This window comes from Pan paniscus, chromosome 12 (genome assembly GCF_029289425.2).
Source record: "Pan paniscus chromosome 12, NHGRI_mPanPan1-v2.0_pri, whole genome shotgun sequence".
Taxonomy (NCBI): Eukaryota; Metazoa; Chordata; class Mammalia; order Primates; family Hominidae; genus Pan; species Pan paniscus.
In genome coordinates, this window is record NC_073261.2 from 30,733,077 (window position 1) to 30,758,996 (window position 25,920).

The 25,920-nt window shown below is 51.9% G+C and overlaps 2 protein-coding genes across 5 annotated transcripts in view; both read right to left on the reverse strand.

Moving 5' to 3' along the window:
* The window catches only part of LOC100971372 (tyrosine-protein kinase ZAP-70), a 30,618-nt gene extending 17,826 nt beyond the window's left edge, over positions 1–12,792 (reverse strand). The window contains exons 1-3 of the mRNA XM_055107630.1: positions 12,580–12,792; positions 9,091–9,199; positions 8,771–8,849 (exon numbers count right to left, since the gene is read on the reverse strand). Of these exons, the coding sequence (XP_054963605.1) occupies positions 8,771–8,849; positions 9,091–9,199; positions 12,580–12,661 (270 nt within the window). The 5' untranslated portion in view covers positions 12,662–12,792. The remainder of the gene's footprint in view (positions 1–8,770; positions 8,850–9,090; positions 9,200–12,579) is intronic.
* Positions 12,793–19,946: 7,154 nt separating this feature from the next.
* C12H2orf92 (chromosome 12 C2orf92 homolog) overlaps positions 19,947–25,920 on the reverse strand; it is a 37,154-nt gene continuing 31,180 nt past the window's right edge. For 3 of the 4 annotated variants that reach the window (XM_024927572.4, XM_055107632.2, XM_055107631.2), the window contains 3 exons: positions 23,861–23,971; positions 21,697–21,847; positions 19,947–20,344 (listed from right to left, as the gene is read on the reverse strand). In XM_024927572.4, coding sequence (XP_024783340.1) covers positions 20,212–20,344; positions 21,697–21,847; positions 23,861–23,971 — 395 coding nt within the window. In that variant the 3' untranslated portion in view covers positions 19,947–20,211. The remainder of the gene's footprint in view (positions 20,345–21,696; positions 21,848–23,860; positions 23,972–25,920) is intronic. The other variant, XM_063594576.1, reaches the window with a different exon arrangement.

Sequence of the window (25,920 nt, forward strand, 5' to 3'; positions counted from 1 at the left end):
TCTATAAAGTCAACAAAAACACTGAATTAGCAATATAGAACTATCCCTCCTAGGGGAAATACAGAGTTAGGTTCCTAGGAAACTGTTTACATTTTCATCAACTGATCAAGACATAACCTTGTTTTTTTGTGAGTTTCTGTTTAAAGGCACCTTATTTAATAGACATGGTTGATTCACTAACATTGAACTCTTAGCCAACAGCACTATAACTATAAGCTTATCTGACATGTTTTCTCCATAAGGCACATACAGCCTTCTTGCCCTTAGGAATGCAGACAGCATTTCAGCACTATGGTTGGGGGCCATGTTAACCAGTGAAATCACCAACAAAAAGCATAAACATTCAAAATATGTGAGGCCGGGTGCGGCGGCTCATGCCTGTCATCCAGCACTTTGGGAGGCCAAGGCGGGTGGATCACTTGAGACCAGCAGTTCGAGACCAGCCTGGCTAACATGGTGAAACCCCGTCTCCACCATAAATACAAAAAATTAGCCAGAGGTGGTGGCGGGCACCTGTAATCCCAGCTACTTGGGAGGCTGAGGCAGGAGAACCTCTTGAACCCAAGAGGCGGAGATTCCACTGAGCCGAGATCAGGCCACTGCACTCCAGCCTGGGCAACAAGCGCGAAACTCTGTCTTTAAAAAGATAAAATAGGCCGAGCGTGGTGGCTCACGCCTGTAATCCCAGCACTTTGGGAGGCCAAGGCAGGTGGATCACAAGGTCAGGCATTCGAGACCATCTTGGCCAACACAGTGAAACCCCGTCTCTACTAAAAATACAAAAAATTAGCCGGGCATGGTGGCAGGTGCCTGTAATTCCAGCTACTCGGGAGGCTGAAGCAGAATTGCTTGAACCTGGGAGGCGGAGGTTGCAGTGAGCTGAGATCGCGCCACTGCCACTGCACTCCAGCCGGGGCGACAGTGCGAGACAGCAATCTCAAAAAAAAAAAAAGATAAAATAAAAAAACAAAATATGTGGCACCACCAAATAGAACATGAAAAAGATTGGCCGGCTGCAGTGGCTCACGCCTCTAATCCAGCATTATGGGAGGCCGAGGCGGGCGGATCACAAGGTCAGGAGACCAAGACCGTCCTGGCTAACACAGTGAAACCCTGTCTCTACTAAAAATACAAAAAAAAAAAAAAAAAAAATCAGCCAGCCATGGTGGCGGGCGCCTGTAGTCCCAGCTACTCGGGAGGCCAAGGCAGAAGAATGACATGAACCCAGGAGGCAGAGCTTGCAGTGAGCTGAGGTCACGCCATTGCACTCCAGCCTGGGCGACAGAGTGAGACTCTGTCTCAAAAAAAAAGAACATGAAAAAGACACTTATCTGCAGCATGAGAATGTTTGCCTTGTGCAGCCTCGGTGGGAGCATGTGTATCGAGTGATTCATGTTTTTGCCACTCTGTATGTCTGAGAATGACCACAAAAGTGCCATGTTGGTTTTAGGGTTTCAGATAAATTTAACAAGTAGGCAAACTCACAAATAAGAACTCCGCAGTGTTGATCAACTGTATGTGATAAAGCAATTATAGCAAATCATAAACTGGAGAATCTAGCAGGTGAGTTATTGGTGTACAGTTAATTCTTTCTATTTTCTGCATATTTGTAAGTTTTCATAGAATGTTGGGAAAAAATACCTCTCCATAGCGGTTATGAGTTGTTTCTCTACTAACATAGGCCCAGCAAGGCTACTCAGGCATAAGTTTGCATTGGAGAATTGACTTTGAGTGCCCTTCTTAGTTATGCAAATGCAACCAAGGGGTAAAATGAATGCTTTTGTGAAAGCTCCCTCTGCCCTGGGTGTCCAGAGATGGGCTCTGGAGCTGAAAGGAAGGTACTGGAATGGGAATCAGGTGAAGTCTGGGTCAGAGTAGCTAGAGGAGGGGCCAAGATCTGCACTGTAACCCGATTGATTGTGACAGTGAGGTTGGGAGGGCCAAGCTTGAGGGGGGTCCTGGATGTCCCAACAGTTACAGACAGGTGGGTGTTCCAGAGATTCATAAGGGACTGCATTTGTGGCTCCACCTGGAGAAAAAGGTCACCATTCCACAAGAGTGTTTTTAAAAAGTCATGAAGCGGCTGGGCGAAGTGGCTCACGCTTGTAATCCCAGCACTTTGGGAGATCAAGGCAGGTGGATCACATGGGGCCAGCAGTCTGAGACCAGCCTGGCCAACATGGTGAAACCCCGTCTCCATTAAGATACAAAAATTAATGGCTGGGCCCGGTGGCCCACACTTTGGGAGGCCGAGGCAGGCGGATCACCTAAAGTCAGGAGTTTGAGACTAGCCTGGCGAACATGGTGAAACCCCGTCTCTATTAAAAATACAAAAAAATTAGTCGGGCGTGGTGGTAGGCACCTGTAGTCCCAGCTCCTCAGGAGGCTGAGGCAGGAGAATCGCTTGAACCCAGGAGGTGGAAGTTGCAGTGAGCCGAGATCACACCACTTCACTCCAGCCTGGGCAACAGAGCAAAACTCCATCTCAAAAAAAACAAAACAAAATAAAACAAAAAAACTCATGAAGGCTCCTAGGTATTCACTCTAAAGAAATGGAAATTTACATTCACACAAAAACCTACACAGGAACATTTATAGCGGTACTAGCCACAATTGCCAAAAATTAGGAATAACTTACATGTTTCCCAACAGATGAATAAGATACATGCCTACAGTGGAATTCTACTCCGCAGTAAGTGGAACAGCATACGGAGACACGCAGTTCCGCGAACGCATCGCAAAGGCCTCAGGTTGGATGAAAGAAACCAGGCTCCAAGGGCTACAAATTGTGTGATTCCACACACAACTATAGGGATGGAAAATGCACCAAGGGTTACTGGGTGCTGGGGGCCGGAGAAGGAGTGACGACAGAGGGCAGGACGGAATTCGGGGGAATAGTCTATCTTGGTTGATGTGGTGGTAGTCTCTGGGCTGTATGCATTTGTCAAATCTCAGAATTTTTCACTAAAATGATATAAAAATTTTATTGTATGTAAATTATACCCCAAATTTTTAATTAAGGGGGAAAGGAATTGGAAGATACAAACACAATGGACACTAAAAATGCTAATGAAAATAGGAAAAGTGATTAAGGGCTGTCTACACTCCTGTCCCTATGTCCTTGACTCCCAGCCTCTCAGCCAGACCTGGTCTGCGCCCACCCCCTAGGCTGTTCTCCAGCACTGATAGCACCCCTGGCAGTCTGTAGGCACCAGACAAGCACTCTGTGACCTCCTCAATCCTGGGTCCCCTGAATGGCCGACACCTATGACTCCTCCCTCCTGCTTGAGCCCCATAGACCTCTCTGGTCCTTCACAAACTCCCTGGCTTGCCTCTGCCCTCTGACCATCCTGCTCACTCTCCTTCCCCCACCCCCGTCCCCTTACTTGGGTCATCCTGTCAGTAGCTGTACATGCTGCCACATCCACCTCTCCCAGAGCCCAGATCTCTCGCCCGACTGAGGTCGGTTGGTGCTGGCATCATCTCCTTTGATCTCCACCAACTGTTTCCATTAATACAACCAACCTAAGATCCAGATGGCATGCTCATGCTGCCTGTGGCTGGCTGAACCTCACAGTATTTCCACAGAGCTGAGCTCCAGAGTCTGCAAGTTGCTCCTTGGCAATTCTTCCTCAAGGCCTCCCTTGCTCAAGACCCTAATGGCTACTGCATTGGATCTCCCCAGCCCTCTGCCCCAGCTGAGCTGTGCTACTTGCCTTCCTTCAAATGGATGTTCATACTTTCATCCACACAGCACCCTCCACCTAGTGTACCCTTCCCTCTCCCCTCCATCTTCTCCAACCCAGCCAGCCCATCCTTGAAGACTCATGGAGCCACTCCCATAAAGCATGAGGATGCAGGATGAGGCAGAAAACTGAGGGCTTGTCCAAGGACCATGGGTGCAGGGTAGCAAAGCTGGTCTCTGGGGCAGGAAGCTGTGGCAGGAAACTGTCGCCAACACAGTTTGAGAAGCTCCTCCCCACGTGGCCGCAGGTGCAGCCTGGGTAGCTAGAAGTGGGTTACGGCAGAAGAGGAGATGAGGGAGGCTCAGTGCCCAGCCCAGGGCTGCCATCCATGACCCGAGGCTAAGGAGTCCCAGAGGCAGGCTCTCTTCCTGTGCATCTCGGCTGCGTCCCAGCTTCCCTGTCCCACTGCCCACAAGGACAACGGTAATCACAAGCACCACCCCACAGCACACAGGTCGGGTGGTGGGCGCCTCCTCTTCCACCCCTGGGGCCTTTCTGGACTGTCCTCACTAGTAAAACATGGGGCCCAAGTTCCCAGGGACCCCATGGCCAGAGATGCTGGGGAGGCCAGAGAAGGTGGGCAGAGGTGACAGAGATGAAAATTCCAGGGGCAAGAGGTGGGAGCATTTGCCACGCAGCGGCTAGCCGGAGTGTCTGCTGTCAGTGAGCTGCACCAATCTAGAGCTCCCCGGGGTGACCCCAGACCCCAGGCAGGGGATCAAATGTTTCTGTTCTCAGCTGTGTCCCTGCAGACTCGTGGCCCTCCCAGAAGACACACCCACCATGAGACCCACCCCAGCCCTTGACCTGCCTGGGCCACCCCGACGGGCAGGACTTGGGTTAGGAGCCGCGTCCCTCAGTCCCCAGTGAGCCTGTTCATTCCCCAAGCCTGGCCTATGGTTCTCCCTAGGCTGACCCCAGTCAGCTTCCTCTTGAGCTCACAGTTCAGAGATCCTAGTTTGGCCTTCCCAGAACTTACAGCCCCAGGATCACAGCACAGAGATCACAGCAGAGCAGCCACGGGGCACCTGCCCCACGCTCACAGCCCAGGCCCTGGGAGGATGATGGGAGGAAGCCTTGGAGCCTGGTCAGAAGGATCTGCCTGAAATCCCACCATTCACCCAGCCTCCCTGGGTAAAGGCAGTGCTAGATTACAGCTGTTCCAGAGAGATCAGATTCCCCAAACATGCTTCAAAGGAAAAAAGAGTCAAGGGGTCAAATACAGTTTCAAATGCTGTGAAAAGCACATTAAAGGCTCCGAGAAGACCACATGGAAGGACCCCTTTCAGCGTCACTTAATTCCCACACCTATTCAGCAAAGCCTTGAAGGTCTACTGTTTCACAGAACATTCTCTGGGCATCAGAAGCCCCCATTACATGCCCATCGTCAGAGCAGAGGTATCACACCAAAGCCACTGGACCTGGTGGGAGTGGGCAGGAGCAGCACAAGCTCCACATGTCCCCCCAGCCAGAGGCTCCACGTGTCCCCCCAGCCAGAGGCTCAGAGGCTCCTCGTGTCCCCCCAGCCAGAGGCTCCACATGTCACCCCAGCCAGAAGCTCAGAGGCTCTGCGTGTCCCCCCAGCCAGAGGCTCCGCATGTCTCCCCAGCCAGAGGCTCCGCATGTCACCCCAGCCAGAGGCTCCGCATGTCCCCCCAGCCAGAGGCTTGACATGTCCCCATCCAAGGCTCTGCAGGAGCAGGGCCCCAGCCCCTCACCGCCCCACCTCCTCCTACTGCCCCCCCACCACCCTGTTCCCACTCCAGCTCCTGGCTCTCTCTCTCTGAACCCCTAGTCCTCACCTGAGACCCTAAGTCCCTCTGAAGCCATGTTCCCTGCTCCTTAATCCCCCAGCTGTGCTCGGGCCGCCTGTGCCCACCAACAGAGGCAGCATAGGCACTGGTCGTCAGCACATGCCAGCTTGGTGAGGCCATGAGCCACACAGCCACAGTTAGCCATGGCTGCAGGCTCCTCCTTCATATGTCTTTCCTGACTGCAGGGATTGGATTCAAATCGTGGAATCGTGGACCCACCACGTGGTCACAGTGCAGCCTCAGCAGCGAGTGAAGCTCGCCAGACCTCCTCCGGAAAGCAGGGCCAGTGAAGGTGTCCGGCACTGGGGCTGCAGGGACTCCCTGGGGTGAGACTTGCTGGCCCCCGTCATGCCATCACATCCTCTTCTCTGCTTGAAGCCCTCTAGGCTCCCACCTCACTCGGGGTGAAAATGCAGTCCTCAGGGTGGCCCCGAAGGCCCTTCATGATGCCCATCACCCGCCCCCCCCACACCCGCCACTCACTCCCCTCCAGCCACACGGGCCTCCTCATGTTATTCGTTCAGGTCCCTTGGACTAACCAGGCATGGTGCAGCCTCGGGGCCTTTGTACTGTCTGTTCCCGCTGCCTGGAGACTCTTCCTCCAACACCTTCCACTTTATTCAGTTCTCTGCCTAAGTCACCTCCTCCAGGAGGCCTTCCCTGACCTCCCTCTCTAAAATAGCCTCTCCTTCTCTCTCTAGCCCTGACCCAGCTTTGTTGTTCTTCACCACCTAAAAGATGATATTGTATCTATTGGTGACATGGTACCTTTGTCCCTGCCAGAATGTAAGCACCATGGGAGTGGAGCCTTTGTCTTGTTCTCCTACCTATACCAGCATGGCACAGAGTAGGTGCTCAATATACCAGGTACCTACAAAGGTCTGCAGTCCACTGGGATGGGTGGGGACGCCTCTGAGCACCGGTGGAACCTGACACCTGGGAAGGGGTGAGGGGCCACAGGGGCTTCCTTGGGTGGAGGATGGCGGGAGAGGAGGGGCCCATCCTGAGGATCCTGGCCACAGGCTATTCCCTCAGCCCAGAACTGCGCTGCATCCTTCTACTGGGCCTCAGGCTTCAGGCCTCCTCCATTGTCCCATCCTCCCAGAAGCATTCCATGAGCCCCGCCCCCTCCCCAGCCTGGGTCAGGCACCTCCCCTAGGCTTCCAGGGTCCCCATCCTCCCACATCACAGCCCTGATGGCCTCTGTCTCTGCTCCTCGGTCCCTCACCAGGCTGAGCTCCCCGAGGCAGGGCCCACGGCTCTGTTTTGTTTTCTATGGAAGCTCCTGCTTCCTCCCCACAAATATTTGTCAAGTGTGTAAGGACAATCACAACAGCGTCTGTGCTAGGGACTGCACTACCCTTTGCGAGCATTAGCCATTTATTCTAATTCTCACCACAACTACATTTGGTGGGAACTGTTATCCCACTCCTCAGCTAAAGAAACTGAGGCTCGGAGAGGGCAATGTCACTGTCAGAACATGCAGCCTGCAAGGGGCCACCAGGATTTGAACTCAGGTCTGTCCAATGCAGCAGCCAGCACTAACCACTCCAGCAAATGTCTATTAGGATACCCTGGAGAGCTGGGCTGGTGCGGGGTCAGGGTCAGATTCCCCAACCCAGCACACTCTCCAAGTGTCTGTTGATTGAACAATGCCCTTCCACCGCCCCTCCAGTGAGGCCCCAACTCCGGCCTCCACTGCCTGTGTGACCTCAGCAAGCAGCGGTCCCTCTCTGGGCCTCAGGCTCTGTGACTGTAAAAGGGAGATGGGAAAAGGCGGTGTGAGTCAGGAGGATAGGGGCTGATAGAGACAATGGAACAGGGTGGGACTGTCCTGGGCCTTGTAGGCTGTTCACAGGATTCCTGTCCTGGACATGCTGGATGCCAGTAACACCCGCTGGGTCACAACCCAAACTGTCTCCAGGCACTATCAACTGTCCCAGGGAGATGGGAGGAGGTAAAATTGGCTCTGATGAGAATGGCTGCCTTAACCCTGTACCTTGGGGTGGGGCAGGGAGTGGTCAGCACGGGGTGGTCTGGGTGCTGCAGCCCCGGAGAGCATACAGGAACTGTGGAGTCCAGAGCCCGAGGCCACCCAGAGCTAGTGAGGATAATGAGGGTTTTAGTGAGACGTTTCTGCAGCACCTGTATGTGCCGGGCAGTGTGGATACAGTCACTCTCTTTATCCTCCCGAGAGCCCTGGGAGGGAAGCACAGAGAGATGCGGTGACTGGTCCAGTCACACAGCTGGTGAGTGGCAGAGCCAGAATGTGAAGCCAGGGCCCCAGGCTCCAGAGTGTGCACATCAACACCACCCCCCCAACACTGCCAGGGCAGTGGGGCTGAGGATGGAGGGCGGGTGTGAAGAGGAAAAGGAAGCTCTGGATTCAGCAGGAGGCAGCTTCACAGGTGGCACCTTAGGAGTCCCTGACCCTGATCTCTCAGCAAGGCATTATTAAACACCTCCTGTCTGCCTACTGTTCCAACCAAGACGAGAGTAATGAATCATCTCGAGCTGCTCACCTCATGAACTCCTGTTCCTTCCTGTCGGGGATCCTTCCTACCTGGGACACATTTCCCAGCCTCTCGCCAACAGTCAGGAACCAGGCGCCTGCCAGGTGCCCATATCTGCGTGTGCATTTAACAGATGCACAAACTGAGGTCAGAGAGGCCAAGCAACTTGCCGAGAACACACAGCAGTTGAGCAGAACTCGGTGTTTTGCTCTTTCTCTCTCCAGGTCTTCCTCTAACCTGAGCTCGCCTACAAGTGGCTCAAGCCTGCCCTGGACTCCTCACAGGAATCACAGCATTCTGCTGATGGAGCTCACGGCCCTGGTGAGCAGCCCCCTCATCTTCACAGGGCCTAGGGGCCAGAGTGCACATGCGCTTTCTCTGGAGGTTTCTCTGCCTCCGAGAGCCAAGGATGCAGCCAAACAGGGCCCAGCAGGAGCCCAGGGACTGAGCAGGCCTCACCGTGTACCCTGAACAGCCCCGCTCGGCCAAGCCTCTGGAGGGGGAGCTGCTTCCCTCAGCGTGGCCACAAGCCCCATCTGCCTCCATCTCCAGCCAGTCACCACCCAGCCCAGTCCTCCAGCTCTCCTGGTCCTCCCAGCAACCTCCTGACTCCCAGTTAATATTCTGTCTTCCTCCTCCAGACACAGCCCACCATGGAGACGGTGGCCAGGTGCCACTCCACCCAGGCACCACTTACCTGGGGACGTACAGGTGGATGTCCAGGCAAACAGGCCACTTGCGGGGTCTCTGGTCCCAATGCCAATGGAGAGCCGGTTCTGGGTGAGGAATCGGGGCTTACAAAGCCGGTTTGGATTTCCCTGCAGCCCAAGCCCCCAGCCTGAGAGGGAGGCCCTGCCGCTCACACTCTCCGCACACACTCCGGGGGAGGATGTCACACCCCGCCAGGGTTTCTCACTCATGGATGGGGGGGGTTCACCCTCTGCCAGCTCTCCCAGAGCCCCCTGGGGTGGCCCTGGTGGCAGGACACAGGCAGAAGGCCCGAGGACAGCCGCTTACCTGAATGCCCCAGCAGCAGCTCTGAGGCCCACGGTGGGCCAGGCCTGCCCGGAAGGCCTGGTGTCTGCTGAGCTCCGGCAAGCAGGCTTGTCTGAAACTAACCTATTTCCTGGATGCGAAGACAGGAAAGGGGGCTGTGTTTGATGTTTACATCAAAGTCACAAAGTGCTGTGCTCAAGGAAAATCACAGGCCACGTGCTCCAGGGAGGCAGAGGGCATTTCCGGGGCCCAGCACTGCCTGCCCAGCTGCAGGATGGGACTGAGAGATGGGAATGAGGCTAAGCAAAGGCAGGGTTTCAGGAAGGACGACTCCAGCAGCAGGAACCGTCAGAAGGGAGGAAGCCTGCATACCTGGAACCGGAGGGTAGGCAGCAGTGGTGGGAAGGAGGGGAGTCCCAGGGCTCATGGAAACTGGAATGCCCCCATTTTCCCCTCAAAGGGGCGTCGCCCTGGGGCCTGCACCAGCTAGACAACCCAGAGGAGTGATTTGTTTATTCCACAGGCAGGTTAGAGCTGGAGGGAGGAGAAACCCACTGAGTCAGCCCATACCCCGAAGGTGAGAACCCCTCCTGTGCCAGGCATCTGGATGGCAAGGACAGCCTGCCCTTGCTCTCCAGTGGCTCGCAGGCTTGTGGGGGGCAGCTGAGTCCACAGGGAGCCAGGGCTGGGAGGCCGGAAGCCTGGGCACTGTGTGTCCCCAGAGTATCCCCAAGCCAGCCTGGAGGATGTCAGGGATGCGTTCCAGGAGGAGTCAGCCACCCAACCGAGACACAGAGCCAGGGCATCCCCAGTGCTAGCCCGGCCCACCTGGGACCTTTCCCACGAAGCTGAACCTGGCTGAGTGCCATCCCGCTGTGGCCACCACCTCCTCCTCCTCTTCCTCTCCTCCCTTCCCTCACCCTGTGCACCCCCCACCCTTGGGCCTGGGGCCACACCTCATGCACTCTCTCAGAGAGGGGCCTGCAGAGCCACTCTCTCGGCTCCATCTCCCCTCTAGTGCCCCAAGGCCTCTGGGAGCCTCTTGCCCACCACCTCCTTGCTTTCTTGGGCACTAAGGGAGTCATCACAGCTCTCCTGTCTGTGGGGCCTCAGAGACCTGTGTGGAACTGCCCTGGGCCCACTGTGGAGACTCCTAAAGCTTTTCTTCTTGGGGTCCTGCTGCCCTTGTTAAGTGGGCTTGTGATACCCTACCTTGTTTTAACCTGAATTGACTCTCCCTTAGCTAAGAGAGCCAGACAGACTCCATCTTGGCTCTTTCATTTGCAGCCCCTTACCCACCCCGCTTCCTCAAGGACTTAACTTGTGCAAGCTGACTCCCAGCACATCCAAGAATGCAATTAACTGATAAGATACTGTGGCAAGCTATATCCGCAGTTCCCAGGAATTCGCCCGGTTAATAGCACCCAGAGCCCCGGCGTTTGTGTCCGGTTGATAACGCCCAAAGCCCCGTGTCTATCACCTTGTGATAGATTTTAAGCCCCTGCACCTGGAACTGTTTGCTTTCCTGTAACCATTTATCCTTTTAACTTTTTGCCTGCTTTACTTCTGTAAGATTGTTTTAACTAGACCCCCACCTGTCCTTTCTAAACCAAAGTATAAAAGAAAATCAAGCCCCTTCTTTGGGGCTGAGAGAATTTTGAGCACTAGCTGTCTCTCAGTCACCGGCTAATAAAGGACCCCTGAATTCGTCTCAAAGTGCGGCGTTTCTCTGTAACTCGCTCGGTTACAACAGGCTCAGCTCCCCAGTCTGCCTGAGGACCCCCTCACACCCTACCCCGAAGCCTCCTTCTTGGGGACCTCCTTTCTGGCCCTCTACTATCCTCTGGCCGCCTGAATCCCCTTTAGAAAATCTGAGTTCCGGCTCTAGGCTAGGATACTTTTCTCCTTCATACAGCCCCCTCCAAAATGGTGTTTGCTAGCAGCCTCCCTTTTCCCCAGCGGCATCTTGAAACTCCAGGTGCAGCAAGCATCCCTTCACATCCATGCTGGACACTCATTTCTTGGAGTATTGAGAGAAGAAGACCCTGGCACCCTGAAGAGAGGAGAAATTACAGCATCAAATCACATTCATACTACAATAATGAGAGTCGCACTGATTATGTGCCAGACATTGCTGTACGCACATCACAATTAATAAGCCATTCAACCTATTTTCCAGATAAGGTAAGTAAAGCCCAGAGAGGTTAAGAGATGCCAAGTGGCCAGGTGGGATTGCAGCCCAGGCAGCCTGACCCCACCCACGTGCTGCTGGACATAAAGGAAGAAAACTTTGGTTGTAAAATATCTCCCCGAAGGAGGCCAGCTCCCCAGGGAGCTGGAAGCTGAGCCAGCTATGGGGCAGGGTGCCTCTGTGTGGGTGGGGGGCTTCCAGTTTCCAGGGTCTTCAGGTCCTGAGAAGGGGATTCCCAGCCTCTGCAAGGCACTGGCCCTACAGCCCTTGAGCCCCCCACTTCCTGTCCCAGAGGCTGGTCTGGAAACTACAAAGCCCAGTGCTCAGACAGCTCTGAGATTGGGCTACAGATAATCCGAGATTGGCATGCAGATAAGGTCCTCTGTTCTGCCAGAGTGGAAGGAGGTGGATGCATCTTTTGAATGTTTACAGTAAAGGGCAAACGGATGGAAATGTGGGCTAGGAAAGTTGCGGTGCATTTGCCTCATCGGGTTGGGGTAAACATTCACTCTACTCATGCCAAGAGCCTCTGAAGAAATTCATCAGTCACCCCCATATCCTCAGGTCTTTGCCCACACCTCTTCACCTGCCTATTTCCTAGTCCTCTTTCAGGTCTCCAATTAAGCGTGTTTTCCTCCAGGAAGGCTTCCCAATCCTCAGACCGGGCAGGGATGGGCTTTCTGTCCATTTCACCTGGAGCTGAGCAGGTCCAATCTGGCTGCACAGTTAAGAGAACACAAGCCACTGCGGGGAGACGTGCAGCAGGGAGATGGGGTGGAGGCTCCAGCAGGCCCGAGAGGAGTCACACCCCAGTGCAATGAGCCCCAAAGGAAACAGGTCCATCCAGGGCCCCTCCTGGATTCCCTCTGGGCGTACAGAAAAATGGTGACTTTTTTTTTTTTTTTTGAGACGGAGTCTCGCTCTTTCACCCAGGCCGGACTGCAGTGGCGCTATCTCGGCTCACTGCAAGCTCCGCCTCCCGGGTTCACGCCGTTCTCCTCCCTCAGCCTCCCAAGCAGCTGGGACTACAGGCGCCCGCCCCCGCGCCCGGCTAATTTTTTGTATTTTTAGTAGAGACGGAGTTTCACCGTTAGCCAGGATGGTCTCGATCTCCTGACCTCGTGATCCACCCGTCTCGGCCTCCCAGAGTGCTGGGATTACAGGCGTGAGCCACCGCGCCAGGCCAAAAATGGTGACTTGTATCTCCTTTCCTTCTGGTTCTTTTCTGGTTCTGCCACTTAACCCTGAGGGACCGTGAGCACGTTACTTAGCCTCCCTGCGCCTTGGTTTCCTCCCTTAGGAAACGGGGATAATGGTACCTGTCTTGTAGGCTGTTGTGAAAGTTAAAAGAGGCCTAAAGGCAAATGCTCCTTTGCTGCCACCACCACCGTCATCTCTCATGTCTAGTGACTGCGCGTCCGAGTGCAGCAACGGGATTCCCTTGCGCCCTCCAGGGGCAGCTCTCCAGTATTGCAGGCTGCCAAGCACAACTCAGGCGTCCCTGAAGGCTGAAAGTGACCACCGCCCTGCCCTGAAATAAAAAAAATTAATCCAGCTGGTTTAAGTCAGAAAAGAATTGCTTGGCCACAGCAGCCACATGCTGTGCTCTCCCCTGGGGGCTTCTCAAGTGGATGGCTCCTTCGGAAGCCTTCAAACTGCCATGGCACTGCCACCTCCTGAGACCCCTGGCTACTTATTTATTCGATACTGAACACCCGTTCTATGCCAGACTCTTTTCCGGGTACTCTGTTCTATGGATCCGCAGTGAACAACACATGAAAATCCCTTCCCTCATGGAGCTGACATTCTAGTGGGAGAGACAGAGAATGAACAAAATAGATAAGTATTTCATAGAGTATGTCACATGGTTACAGGTGCTAAGGAGTAAAATAAATCAGAAAGGGTAGGCGAGGTCTTGAGCATGTAATTTTGAGCCAGTCAGGGCATGCCTCGGAGGGGATAACCTGTGAATCAAGACTTGAAGGTGGCTCACGCCTGTAATCCCAGCACTTTGGGAGGCTGAGGCAGGCAGATCACAAGGTCAGGAGATCGAGACCATCCTGGCTAACGGTGAAACTCCATCTCTACTAAAAATACAAAAAATTAGCCGGGCGTGGTGGCGGGCGCCTGTAGTCCCAGCTACTTGGGAGGCTGAGGCAGGAGAATGGCGTGAACCCAGGAGACGGAGCCTGCAGTGAGCTGAAATTGCGCCACTGCACTCCAGCCTGGGTGACAGAGTGAGACTCCGTCTCAAAAAAAAAAAAAAAGACTTGAAGGAGATGTAGGAGAGAGCCACGGAGATACGGAGATATTGGGGGAAGAGCATTCCCAGCAAAGGTCTTAAGCAGGACTGTGTCATCTGTGAGGTGGGAACTATCTTGTTCCCAGCTGCGACCCCAGCAACTGGAGTGGTACCTAGCACAATAGTACTCAATAAATATTGCCTGGATGGGTGAAAAAATCCCACATATGCGCTTCAGGAACAGCTTGCTCTAGGCTCAACTGATGGCCCCAAGGTTGCTGGCTTCATTCTCAGACAAGGTTTCTCCCTATGGTCCAAGAAAGTCACTCAGCTTCAAATCCTATTCAAGGAGCAAGAATCTATTTCTCGGTATTACCGGAAAAACCCCCAGCACAGCTCATTGGCTGAGTAGATCACCTGTCCATCCCCCAGCCAATCCCTGACGCCAGCGGATGGCATGCGGACGTGGTTTAGGACCAGGTCACATGCCCCACCCACAGCACACTCTGGAAGGAAGGAGTGGCTGGAAGGAGGAGAAGGGATGCTGGGTGGGCAAAGCGCTGAAGTCTTGCAGAATATTCATAACAGCTTAAATGCATCTATTTCTTTCTATCAAGCACGACTGCGTGCTGGCCCCAGCTAAGGTACATTTAACGCTCACAACAGCCCCAGCGAGTAGTAGATTAGCCTCATTTTACAGATCTAGAAACTGAGACCAAGAGGAAACTTAGGCTTGAAATTCCACAGCTAGCAAGTGGGGAGCCTGGGGCCTCCTGGCTCAAAGGGAGCTTGGAGCTTCCACAGGGCTCCACCCTGAAATCCCCTGTGCTATCAGGGTGACTGCCGTCATCCGTCTAGGGACAAGCAGGCTGAACCAACCCTGAGCTAAAGCTGCAAGGCCTTAGCGTGAAGGCAAACTGACAGCGCAAAGGCAGCCACCTCTTTGATGGAGAAAGGGAAATGGAAATGCTAGTTCAGGGCAGCTCCCAGGGGCCCACAGGCCATGCGGGGACTGTTGGCAGAGCCTATAGGCGCTGATAGGGCTTGTTCCTCAAATGCAAGCCCAGGGTAGAGGTAGGAGGCCAGCAGAAGGGTGGGCTGCCTCTCAGGGCTGGGGTCCCAAGAAGTTGCAATGAGGACGGGACGAGGGTGCACGTGCAACCTGTTGAGAATTCAAGGAAAATCTGGTATGCTTGCTGTGCCTGCTGTATGCCCAGGCTGGGGCAGCTGCATCTCCTTCCAAGCACAGAGGACCCCAGCCACCTGCTGCCCTATAGCCACCCCACATCCAGCCCAGCACAGGGCCTGGCACCCGGCAGGTGTCCAATAAATGTTTGCTGCTGAACGGACCACCCAATGGCTCTGTAAAGAGGGTAAATTATCAGCCTCATTGCCAAGAAGAGGAAGCCAAGGCTCTGAGAAGGTCCAGGCAGGACAAGTATTGAAGCCCAGCTGGACCCAGCTCCCCAGCACCATGCCTGGGAAACTCCCAGCGTTGTGAGGGCCGGGCAGGCGAATGTCAGGTGGCACAGGCCACACCCCAGTTGCTGGCATTCCTCTCCTGGGGCACCTGCCCTGGCGAAGCACTCAGAGACCTTTGGACAGCCGGCAGGTCCTCCGGGGTGACCAGGGCCCCACTCTCCCCACCTCCCCGCCGGCTTCAATCTGAGAAATGGAAAGGGTGGTGCTTATCTCATAGCGAAGGGGCTGGAGCACAGATACCAGGGCAGGCTCCAAGGTCAACCCCCAGTGGAGAGCTCTGGGAGGGCCACATGGTGGGGTGTACCTGCCCACAGGGCACTGTGCCTGGCATGGGGAGGTGTCCAGTAAGTGCTGACTTGAGCAGAAACCAGTTGGTAAGTTACACCCGTTGCTGATGCTGCTGATGCTGGGGAAGGAATGGGCTCTCCCCTCCCCCAGCTCTCCACGCGGCCACCCATTCCCCACCCAGTTCTTCTTCCCCACCCTCTTGGAACAAGTGGGCTGAACCAACCTCTTGGGGCTTATTCCTGGCCCATCAGTACTCCCTCCCCTCACCCTCCTCCTTCTAACACCTCCTCCTACCCCCTCCTCCATTCAAATCTCCCACCCACCACATAGTTCCCGCTTCTCCACTTCCCTCCCCCCATTCCTCTACCTTCCTTGTCCCCACTCCACTCCCTCAGCTTATTCTCCCCACTCCACTCCCGCAGCTTATTCTCCCCACTCTCTCCACCTTATTCTTCCCCACCCACACCATTGTCCCCTGCCCTCCTCCCTTCTCCTATCCCGGCCCTCATCTCCCTCATCTTACTCTACCCCTTCGTCTCTGCCACCCCATTCCGTCACCCCGTAGCTGCCCTCCCCACAGCCCCCCAGTGCTCCCCCTCCACACCCCCACACCCTGAGCACCAGGCTGGGAAGGTCAGGAGGGGGCCCTGCAGGCACATCTGGGGATTTTGGTAACCCTCCTCGGGAAGCGCCTAACTGGTGCCTCCTCTCCTCTGCGCAGAGGGAAGCGGCTGCTGGGATAGACAGGAAGGGGTCTGAGCCTCCCAAGGGCCAGAAAGGCAGAAGTGCATTGTGGGTCCAGTGAGTCCTTACTTAGCTCACTGAGAGGTTCTTGGAGACTGCAACTTGAAGTGCAGTAAGGAAACCAATTTTCCCATAGGCTAACTGCTATAGACAAGAGGTAAGTTCCTATGGCATATTCCTGGTCATAAAAACATCACCAACCATCTACATAAGGACCCCAAATGCGTTAATATTAAACATTAAAATAACTGTGAGCTATACATACCTTTAAGAATGATTACTAAAAAATAAGTCAGATCATGATTTCTCCACTTACACAGTTCAGGGTAGCAGGGGCCGGAGCCCAGCCTGGCAGCTCAGGACAGCGCAAGGTGGGAACCAGCCCCAGCCAGGACTCCATCCCCTCTCAGGACACACACACACCCACGCTCACTCACGCTGGGACACTGTAGACACACCTATGCACCGATAGCTTTGGGATGTAGAAGGAAACGGAGTTCCCGGAGAAAACCCCCGCAAACACGGGGAGAACGGGCAGGCTCCACACAGACAGTGGCCCCAGCCAGGAATCAGGTTTGGTTTTTTTTCTCATCACCATTACAACCAAATGACATTGAAAAAAATGGGCATGGTGGCGGGCGCCTGTAATCCCAGCTACTCAGGAGGCTGAGGCAGGAAAATCGCTTGAACCTGGGAGGCGGAGATTGCAGTGAGCAGAGATCGCGCCACTGCACTCCAGCCTGGGCGACAGAGTGAGACTTAGTCTCAAAAAAAAAAAAAAAAAAAGGCCGGGCAGGGTGGCTCACACCTGTAATTCCAGCACTTTGGGAGGCCAAGGTGAGTGGATCACGAGGTCAGGAGATCAAGACCATCCTGGCTAACACGGTGAAACCCCGTCTCTACTAAAAATACAAAAAATTAGCCGGGCTTGGTGGCAGGCACCTGTAGTCCCCGCTACTCAGGAGGCTGAGGCAGGAGAATGGCGTGAACCTGGGAGGCGGAGCTTGCAGTGAGCCGAGATCCTGCCACTGCACTCCAGCCTGGGCGACAGAGCAAGACTCCGTCTCAAAAAAAAAAAAAAAAAAAATGACGTTATTATATTAGAGGAGCTGCTGTCCAAATGTCCTAAGCAGTTGGGATTCCTTGAGAATGAGACAAGCAACTGGACTGCGACTCTTGGTTCTCCAAGCCCCTGATTTGGGAGGTGGGCTGGGGTGGGCCTGGGAGCCAGCTCTGTCCAGTACATCAGGCCTTCTGTGGCTACAGCAGGACCAAAGTCCCAAGACCACTAACTGGGCAATTTTTAACTAAATGGCCTAATGTGGTGGAAAGAGTTTTTCTAGGGATGGGCTGTTTTTCCATCTTGGCAAAGAACTGAGCAGAGCCTTCCAGGGCCACCTCGTCGTCTTCACTCCCCACACAAATAGGTCCAAAGCTCTCAGGTCCTAGCTGGACTGCCTCTGAGCTACTCCTGACCACCCCTCCCCCTGCCTTTCCTGAGGCCCAGCTCCCAGAGCCCATCCATGAATGGGGAAGGTAGCCAGGAACCCTTCAGACACAACAGTTGTCCCCAGGAACCTGCAAACCTGCTGACCACAAGCACCAGGGCCATAACCCACATCCCTTGATTCCCTAAACACACTCTCCCATGCCTTGCAGTGGCCCTGGGCCCAGCCCAATCAATCTCACGTACTCTCAAGACTCAAAGTATCAGAAAAAGATTGTGTGGCCATGTATTCATTTCCCAGGGCTGCCATAACAACCACAAACCGAGTGGCTTAAAACAGCAAACATTTATTCTGTCACATTCTGGAGGCCAGAGTCTGAAACCAAGGTGTTAGCAGGGCTGCAGGCCCCTCAGAGGCTCTAGAGAAGAATTGTCCCTTATATCCAGTAGATAGGCAATAACAAGTGCTGGCGAGGATGTGGAGAAAAGGGAACTCTCATACATTATTGCTAATGTATGGAATGTACGTTAGTACAACCACTATGGAGAACAGTTTGGAGGTTCCTCAAAAAACTAAAAATAGAGCTACCATACAATCCAGCAATCCCACTGCTGTGTATATACTCAAAAGAAGGGAAATCAGTGTATAAAAGAGATATCTGCACTCTCACGTTTATTGCGGCACTATTCACAATAGCCAAGATCTGGAAACAACCTAACAACAGTCTATCAACAGATGAATGGATGAGGAAATGTGGTACATTTACACAATGGAGTACTATTCAGCCATTCAGAAAATGGTCATTTGCACCAACATAGATGGAACTGGAAGTCATTATGTTGAGTGAAATAAGCCAGGCACAGAAAGACAAACTTTGCATGCGCTCATCATTTCTGAGAGCTAAGAATTAAAACAATTGAATTAATGGAGATAGAGAGTAGAAGGGTGGTTACCAGAGGCTGGGAAGAGTAGTGGGGGTGGGGGAGAGGTAAGGATGGTTAATAGGTACAAAAAATAAAAGAATGAATAAGACCTAGTATTTGATAGCACAGTAGGGGGACCACAGTCAATAGTAATTTAATTGCACCTTAAAAATAACTAAAAGAACATAATTGGATTGTTTATAACATGAAGGATAAATGCACCAGGTTTTGGATACTCCATTCACCCTCACGTGATTATTATGCATGGCATGCCTGTATCAAAATATCTCGTGTACCCCATAAATACATACCCCTATGTACCCACAAAAATTAAAAGTTAAAAAAATCTCTTACTACTCTATATATCCTCCTACTAGTTCTGTTTCTCTCATGGGACCCTGACTCATCCAAATTTTGGTCCTAGAAGAGAGGAACAGAATCTTAAATCTATTTCCAGTGGCCAAGAGGGCATTTAGGTACTCCATGGCATGATGTGGCAATAGAGATATACAAAATATTACCATTGGATACTCTCAATCAAACACATATAAAAGGCAAGGTTCTGGGTGCCCACGTGTTTGATGATATCTGAGAACATTTTAGTTAAACTGAGGAGTATGATATTGGCTGGTTGCTGGAGAAAGTGGGGAAAGAAAGGGATGAGTTTAGGCTTTCACATTCCCAGCTTAAACTCTGCATAAATGAACTGAAAGCTTCTATGGGCCGGGCATGGTGGCTCATGCCTATAATCCCAGCACTTTGAGAGGCCGAGGTGGGGGGATCACCTGAGGTCAGGAGTTTGAGAGCAGCCTGGCCAACATGGTGAAACTCCATCTCTACTAAAAATACAAAAATTAGCTGGGTGTGGTGGCACGCACCTATAATCCCAGCTACTCAGGAGGCTGAGTCAGGAGAATCGCTTGAACCCGGGAGGCGGAGGTTGCAGTGAGCCAAGATCACACCACTGCACTCCAGCCTGGGCAACAGAGCGAGACTCTGTCTCAAAAAAAAAAAAAAAAAAAAATTGGGAGGCCAAGGCGGGCAGATCACAAGGTCAAGAGATCGGGACCATCCTGGTCAACATGGTGAAACACTGTCTCTGCTAAAAATACAAAAATTAGCCGGGCGTGGTGGCACATGCCTGTAGTCCCAGCTACTCGGGAGGCTGAGGCAGGAGAATCGCTTGAACCCGGGAGGTGGAGGTTGCAGTGAGCCAAGATCACACCACTGCACTCCAGCATGGGTGACAGAGCAAGACTCCGACTCAATAAATAAATAACCCCACTTCATGACACTCTCAATTACCCCATTTCTTTGTGCTGGTCACGCAAGCAGGAAATCACCTCCTGGGGCGCTCCCACAATTCTTAGCAGTTTCTTTGCAGATATAATACTTTGTGTACTCCCACCTCCCATAAAAGCTATTTAGTATGGTTGTGCTCACACTCTGGACTGTGATCTTGCTCGGGGAAGAATGCATGCCTGGGTCACTGTTAGTTTCCTCATTGTATTTTGATATTGTCAGCATGTGAGGTGGTCTATTAATATCTGTTCAATGAATGACTGAAAAAATGAATCAATGCTTTATTAAATGATAAATCCATAGTCTGTCGGGTTCGCCGACGCCAGCCATTGGTGCCATATTGCCACAAGTGTCCTATGGTAAAGCAGTTTTTCTTGGTCCATTCAAATTGGGATGGGAAGCAGACGTTTTTGTAGAATACACCTCCCGGGCAGAAATGGAATTGCCTCCCTGTGGTGCGCAGATGGAGAATGTCCTCGCATTGTGGTTTCAAGTCCTGGTTTGATGGCCCCAGGACCTGGCTTAGACACAGGAGCTGCTCTTCAACTGTTTCTGTTTCTTTGCATGTTTTGTGAAATTTTTTTCTTCAGAATTGTGCCACCATGTCTTTCCATCCATCATAAAAATATTATATGTCGTGTTTGCCAGAGGAGATCTAAAACAAAACAACAAAAACCACAGTGCTCAGCTCAGCGCACAGGAGTCCTGCTGTCTACTCGCTGGGCAGTGGTGGAGGCTGACGCTTCCCAGGGTGAGGATTCTGCTTCCCATCAGTAAGGTTTGTCATCTGTTAAATTCTTTTTGCCTCTGGGCAGCACAGAGCCTCTGGGATACTCTCTTCCCCCCAGTTTCTCTTAACTAACTCAGGCCACCCACAACTTTGACTGGTCCCTATGGGAGGGGCCACAGCTCTGACCACTTCTGCTGGCATCTCAAGGGGCATGGAGGGAAAATGGCAGGTCCAATGGATGAGCCTTGGTAGGAAGAGGATGCTGGAGGTGGGGGTGGGGGGAGGTGGCCTGAATAGGTCACCAGTCCCAGGAGCCTTGGTATGGAGAGAAAGCAATGCCACTCTTGTGGGGAAATTCAAACACTGCTACCTCTGGAGTCAGAGGGTGGGTAGGGGTGGGGATGGACATTTCCCCTCATCACACACCTCCACCCCATTGCTCTAGGGGCAAGCTGAGCATTCAGTGCAGTGTCAGGCAGGACTGAGGGGATGTGGGGAGCTGCTCTTCCTTCTGCGGTCAAGAATACATGTCCCTGGGGACGCAGCAAGAAGCACGTAATTTCAAAATGCAGCTATGCATACATGTCATCGTGCAAACCATTTGCTTCCTAGCGCCTGCTCATGGTGAGTGCCTCTGTGCCTGAGCCCCCTCATCTAGAGGCCTAACCAAAATATTTAACAACTGGTGTAGACAGGCACTGACCAGTCAAAATGACCACCACTGAAGCAGAGCCTTGGAGGGCCACGGCTGTGCCAGGCACTAATCCTTCATTTGCAGGATCACGGAGAAGATCAGGAGGTCAGTGGGAAGCTCAGGGAAGGCTTTCAGTGTTCTAACAAGCAGGGCAGCTGTGCCAATGTGAAGGAGCTGAATATCAGCCCTGCTCTCACTCTCCTTCGTGGCTTCAGCCCTCCTCACCCTATTAGATTTGTATTTTTCCTTTCTTTTGTAAATCCATATTCCTATTTACCAATCTTTCAGCCAGAGCCCTCAATATGGGGACAGGTCTGGCCTAACCGTAGTGGCCTTGAGAGGCAACCCTGGCCCACCCAGGGATCCCCAAACCCGGGTGTGCATCAGAATCACCCAGGCTGTGCCTAAAACCCATGGCCCAGGTCCTGTGTGCTTTGACAGAGCAGGCCAGGGGATGCTGAAGCACAACCAGGCTTGCAGCTTCTGCCCTCCTCGTAAACCAGACCAGCAGGAAGCCCTGAGGGCAGCGTGAGTTCTAACACCCGCGGGTTCTTGGAAGGAAGGTTATGCCAGCACCACTCACGATGGCTGTTTCTTCCTGATGTATGAGGCCAACCCAAGCAGCAACAGCACGATGGCCATGAGGATGGCCACCCCTGAGACGGTGGCGATGATGGTGTTTTTCTGCAGGAAGTGCAGAAGCTGCCCGCAGGGCATAGTCCTAAAGTGAGCATCTAAATGAGAAGACACAGCGCAGAGTGAACAGAGATACCCACCGGGCTACCCACAACCAGGACTAAGCCTGCAAGGGACACCTGTTCATTCCATTCATGACAGAATAAAAACCTTGGCATCTTGGCCTGGCGCGGTGGCTCACGCCTGTAATCCCAGAACTTTGGGAGGCCGAGGCGGGTGGATCACGAGGTCAGGAGATCGAGACCATCCTGGCTAAGACGGTGAAACTCCATCTCTACTAAAAATACAAAAAAAATTAGCCGGGCGTGGTGGCGGGCACCTGTAGTCCCAGCTACTTGCGAGGCTGAGGCAGGAGAATGGCGTGAACCCGGGAGGCGGAGCTTGCAGTGAGCTGAGATCGCACCACTGCACTCCAGCCTGGGCAAAAGAGTGAGACTCCATCTCAAAAAAAAAAAAAAAAAAACACCTTGGCATCTTAGCCACTGGTTCCAGAAGTCCTCTTGGGAAGGAACTGGCTGTTTGGGGAAATGCATTCATATGCATTCATCTGCTATTTGGCGATAAGATGGGATGATTTTGCGGGGTGGAGATGAGACAGAGGATACGGGCTGGCATGCAACAAAGCAGCCAGAAAGAAAGTTCCACAGACAATTTGTAGGAGGTAAAGAGAAGAACAGAGGAGAGCTCAGATGGGTAGGAGGAAGCAGGGGCACTAGAGGAGGTTGAGAAATCCTACTGCAAAGGATTTTAAGAACAATGGAGGCGAACACTCTGCAGCTTTTCACAGGGCAGTGATATAACCTCTGCTCTGCTGCCCCTCCTCTGCCCCCTGGCCTCAGAAAGTTGTACTGCATACACAATCTGCCTCGTGTGTGTAGGTTTGGGAGATTTCACGTCTGCACCAGCACGAGGCAAACACAAGGCCACAGCTGATCCTGAGCTCCTGAGCCCCTCTGAGGACTTACAGAAATTGTGAGAGTGGATGGAATACCACTGAGCACAGGCTGGGGAAAACGCGGCAGTCTTAGCTAGATCTCAAAGGAAGGAGATCTCAGCCGACATCGGTGTCTCCTAGAGCTTCTGTCACCCCATTTATAATGTGACCAAAAAAGAAAAAGACATCAGGGAAATCAGGCATGGAGGTATGATCCCAGGTATCGGCTGGTTTCGTGTGGAGAGCTGCCCAGGGCAGCCGGTTATGTAGACAGCAGAGTGCTGAGCAAGGGTCTTCTTGGGTGATAGGGAGAAAACAGGGCATGTCCAGCCTCCTACCTTCAGCTATGCTATGCCAAGAGGCAGCGTATCTAGCAGCTCTAAGGCTCTGCTAGAATAATTCAGCATTTAATTTCTAAGCATTAGGAAGTGACAACCAGGTATAATTTTGACAGGGAGTGGCAGTGTGGAGGGGTGTACTGCACTTGGTACCAGCATGGGTGAGCTTCTGCCCACTCTAAACAGGTCTGGGCTCAGGGATGAGCGAGGGTGAAGCCCTGGCTGTATAGAAACAATATAAAAGTAGCATCTTTTTGGAAGAGTGGTGAAATTCCCGGAGTTGGGTTGTTTTTTAATTAATTTATTTTTTTAGATTGAGTCTCGCTCTTGTTGCCCAGGCTGGAGTGCAATGGTGCAATCTCAGCTCACTGCAGCCTCCCCCTACTGGGTTCAAGTGATTCTTGAACTGCCTCAGCCTCCCGAGTAGCTGCGATTACAGGCACCCGCCACCATGCCCAGCTAATTTTTTCTTTTGTATTTTTAGTAGAGATGGGGTTTTACCATGTTGGCCAGGGTAGTCTCTAACTCCTGGCCTCAGGTGATCCGCCCACCTTGACCTCCCAAAGTGCTGGGATTACAGGCGTGAGCCACCGTGCCCGGCCTCTGGAGTTGGTTTAATTCATAAATTTTAACTGCAGGTTGTATTCACTGCAGATTTAATTCACTTTAGCGGGTGAATTAAAGGTGTCAGTTAAAATACCATGAAAGGCAAAAGACACATTCAGAAGTTGTCCGTATTTAAGCATCATACTTAGTTTATAGGCCATACAGATTCCCACCTGGTTTAGCTGCTCCTTGAAGTGTTTCTTTATCTACAGTAGTTAACTGCTCTCTTAAATCCCTGTGGAACAGACAGGATTCTTTAAAATTCTTCTCCTCTGAAAGGTGATCTACAAAAGATAAAATGTGTTCATCTACAAACAACCATGGCATGTGATTAGTTCAGCGTTTATGATAAAAGTAGCTTCTTCTAGTCTCAAAGTGAGGAGTTAGGGAGGACTTGGGGGAAAAGTCTAAATGTCCTACAGAACCTCAGTGTTTTGGTGTTTTATTGTTTTTGTTTACTTTTTTAAAAATCTAACAAATTCCTGGGCAACCCACCCATAGCTGAGGCAGCATTTCTTACACTCGAGCGTGCATCTGAATCACACTGGGAGGGCTTATGAAAACACAGATTCCTAAGCCCCACCCCAGAGTTTCTGATTCCATAGGTCTGGGGTAGGCCTGGGAATGCGTATGTCTCACAGATCCTGAAAGACGCTGCTTCTGTGGGTAGAGGACCACACTTAGAGAACCTCTCTAAGCCCCAGCCTACCTCTCCACTTGCATAAAATAGACATAATGAGACCTACTTCACAGATTGTACAATGTTCATGAAAATAATTTTTAAAACACAAAGTACTATAAAAATTTTCTTGAGTTGCGAGGACAAGATAGGAAAATTAACCACACTGAAATATTCAGGTATCGGTAGAGGGATTGCAGAATAGTTTAATAGAAAGAAGACAGTTGAAAATGAGAAATATTTGCATCCTAGCTCTGCCCTTTGGTGCCTGACTCGTTTGCATATGGGACCTGTCAAAGGGCCTGAGTTTAGCTTGGAGAAAATCGGGAGGCCAGCATGGCCTGCCTATCTTTGCCAGATGCAGGATGGCCTGGGAAGAGGCTGAGATGTTTTGAGAAGCTCTGGGGAACAAACTAGAACCAATGGGTAGGCGCTCCAGGGAAATCTGTTTGGACTGTTTAGCATTTAGAAGGTGAGCTATCAAAGAGGGAATGGGAAAGGATGAGAAGTAATGAATCTCACACCCCGGAAGACTTCAAAGCAGGCTGGAGCCCCCAGCTCCAGATGGGAGACCTCCAAGAGCTGGAAGTGGGGGCGGGGCAGCTTTGGATGGGTTTGGTAAATCTTCCTTGGCCTTGTTCACAGAGAGATAGAGAACTGTCACAATAAGAGTTTGCGACCAGCCTGGGCAACATAGCAAGACTTCATCTCTACTAAAAAAAAAAAAAAAAAAAATTAGCCAGGCATGGTGGCGCACACCTATAGTCCCAGCTACTAGAAAGGCTGAGGTAGGCAGATGGCTTGAACTCGGGAGATCAAGGCTGCAGAGAGCTATAATCACACCTCTGCACTCCAGCCCAGGTAACAGAGCGAGACCCTGTCTCAAAAGAATAATAAAATTAAACAATAAAATAAAATAACAGAAAATTATCACAATATGATTAAGACCATCATGTGGGTGTCTGATAACAGTCTCATGAAGTTCTAGTTATTCCTGGAAAAAAAGAGAGAAATTTGTTCCTTACTCAACTTGGCTTAGAAAAGAGAGAAAACTCCCAATTTAATAAGACTGATAATTAACTTGACTTTTGAAATGCAACATGTCAAATCCGACTCAAGATTAATAGCCACAGACAGAAAGCCCTGGCGAGCATGGAGTTATCCACCAGGGGGCGCACTTGGCTTGGTCTTCCACAGAGCTGCAGCAATGGCAGACCTGACACGGGAACACATTTTCACTCTCTTTCTCTACCAGAGGCAAGAGCCACTGCCTATTCTTATCATCAGTATGGACGTAAGTTTTCATTTACCTAAGGTTCTTTGAAGAATCTGAAGGCGTCTTTTATGTTTGATGGTTTGTGTTTGATCATTTCTTGGATTATTTTTTTGTGGGAAAAAATAAGCACAATTATCAAATTTTTGACCAACACAGTTTCATTTCCAGATTTCTTTCCAACTTTAGAACTACTAACTATGACAGGAGCAGCCACCCATTACAAGAGCAATTCTCCCGTCCTTCCATGGTGTAGGCTCAACCCAAGCTGCCAATCAAGC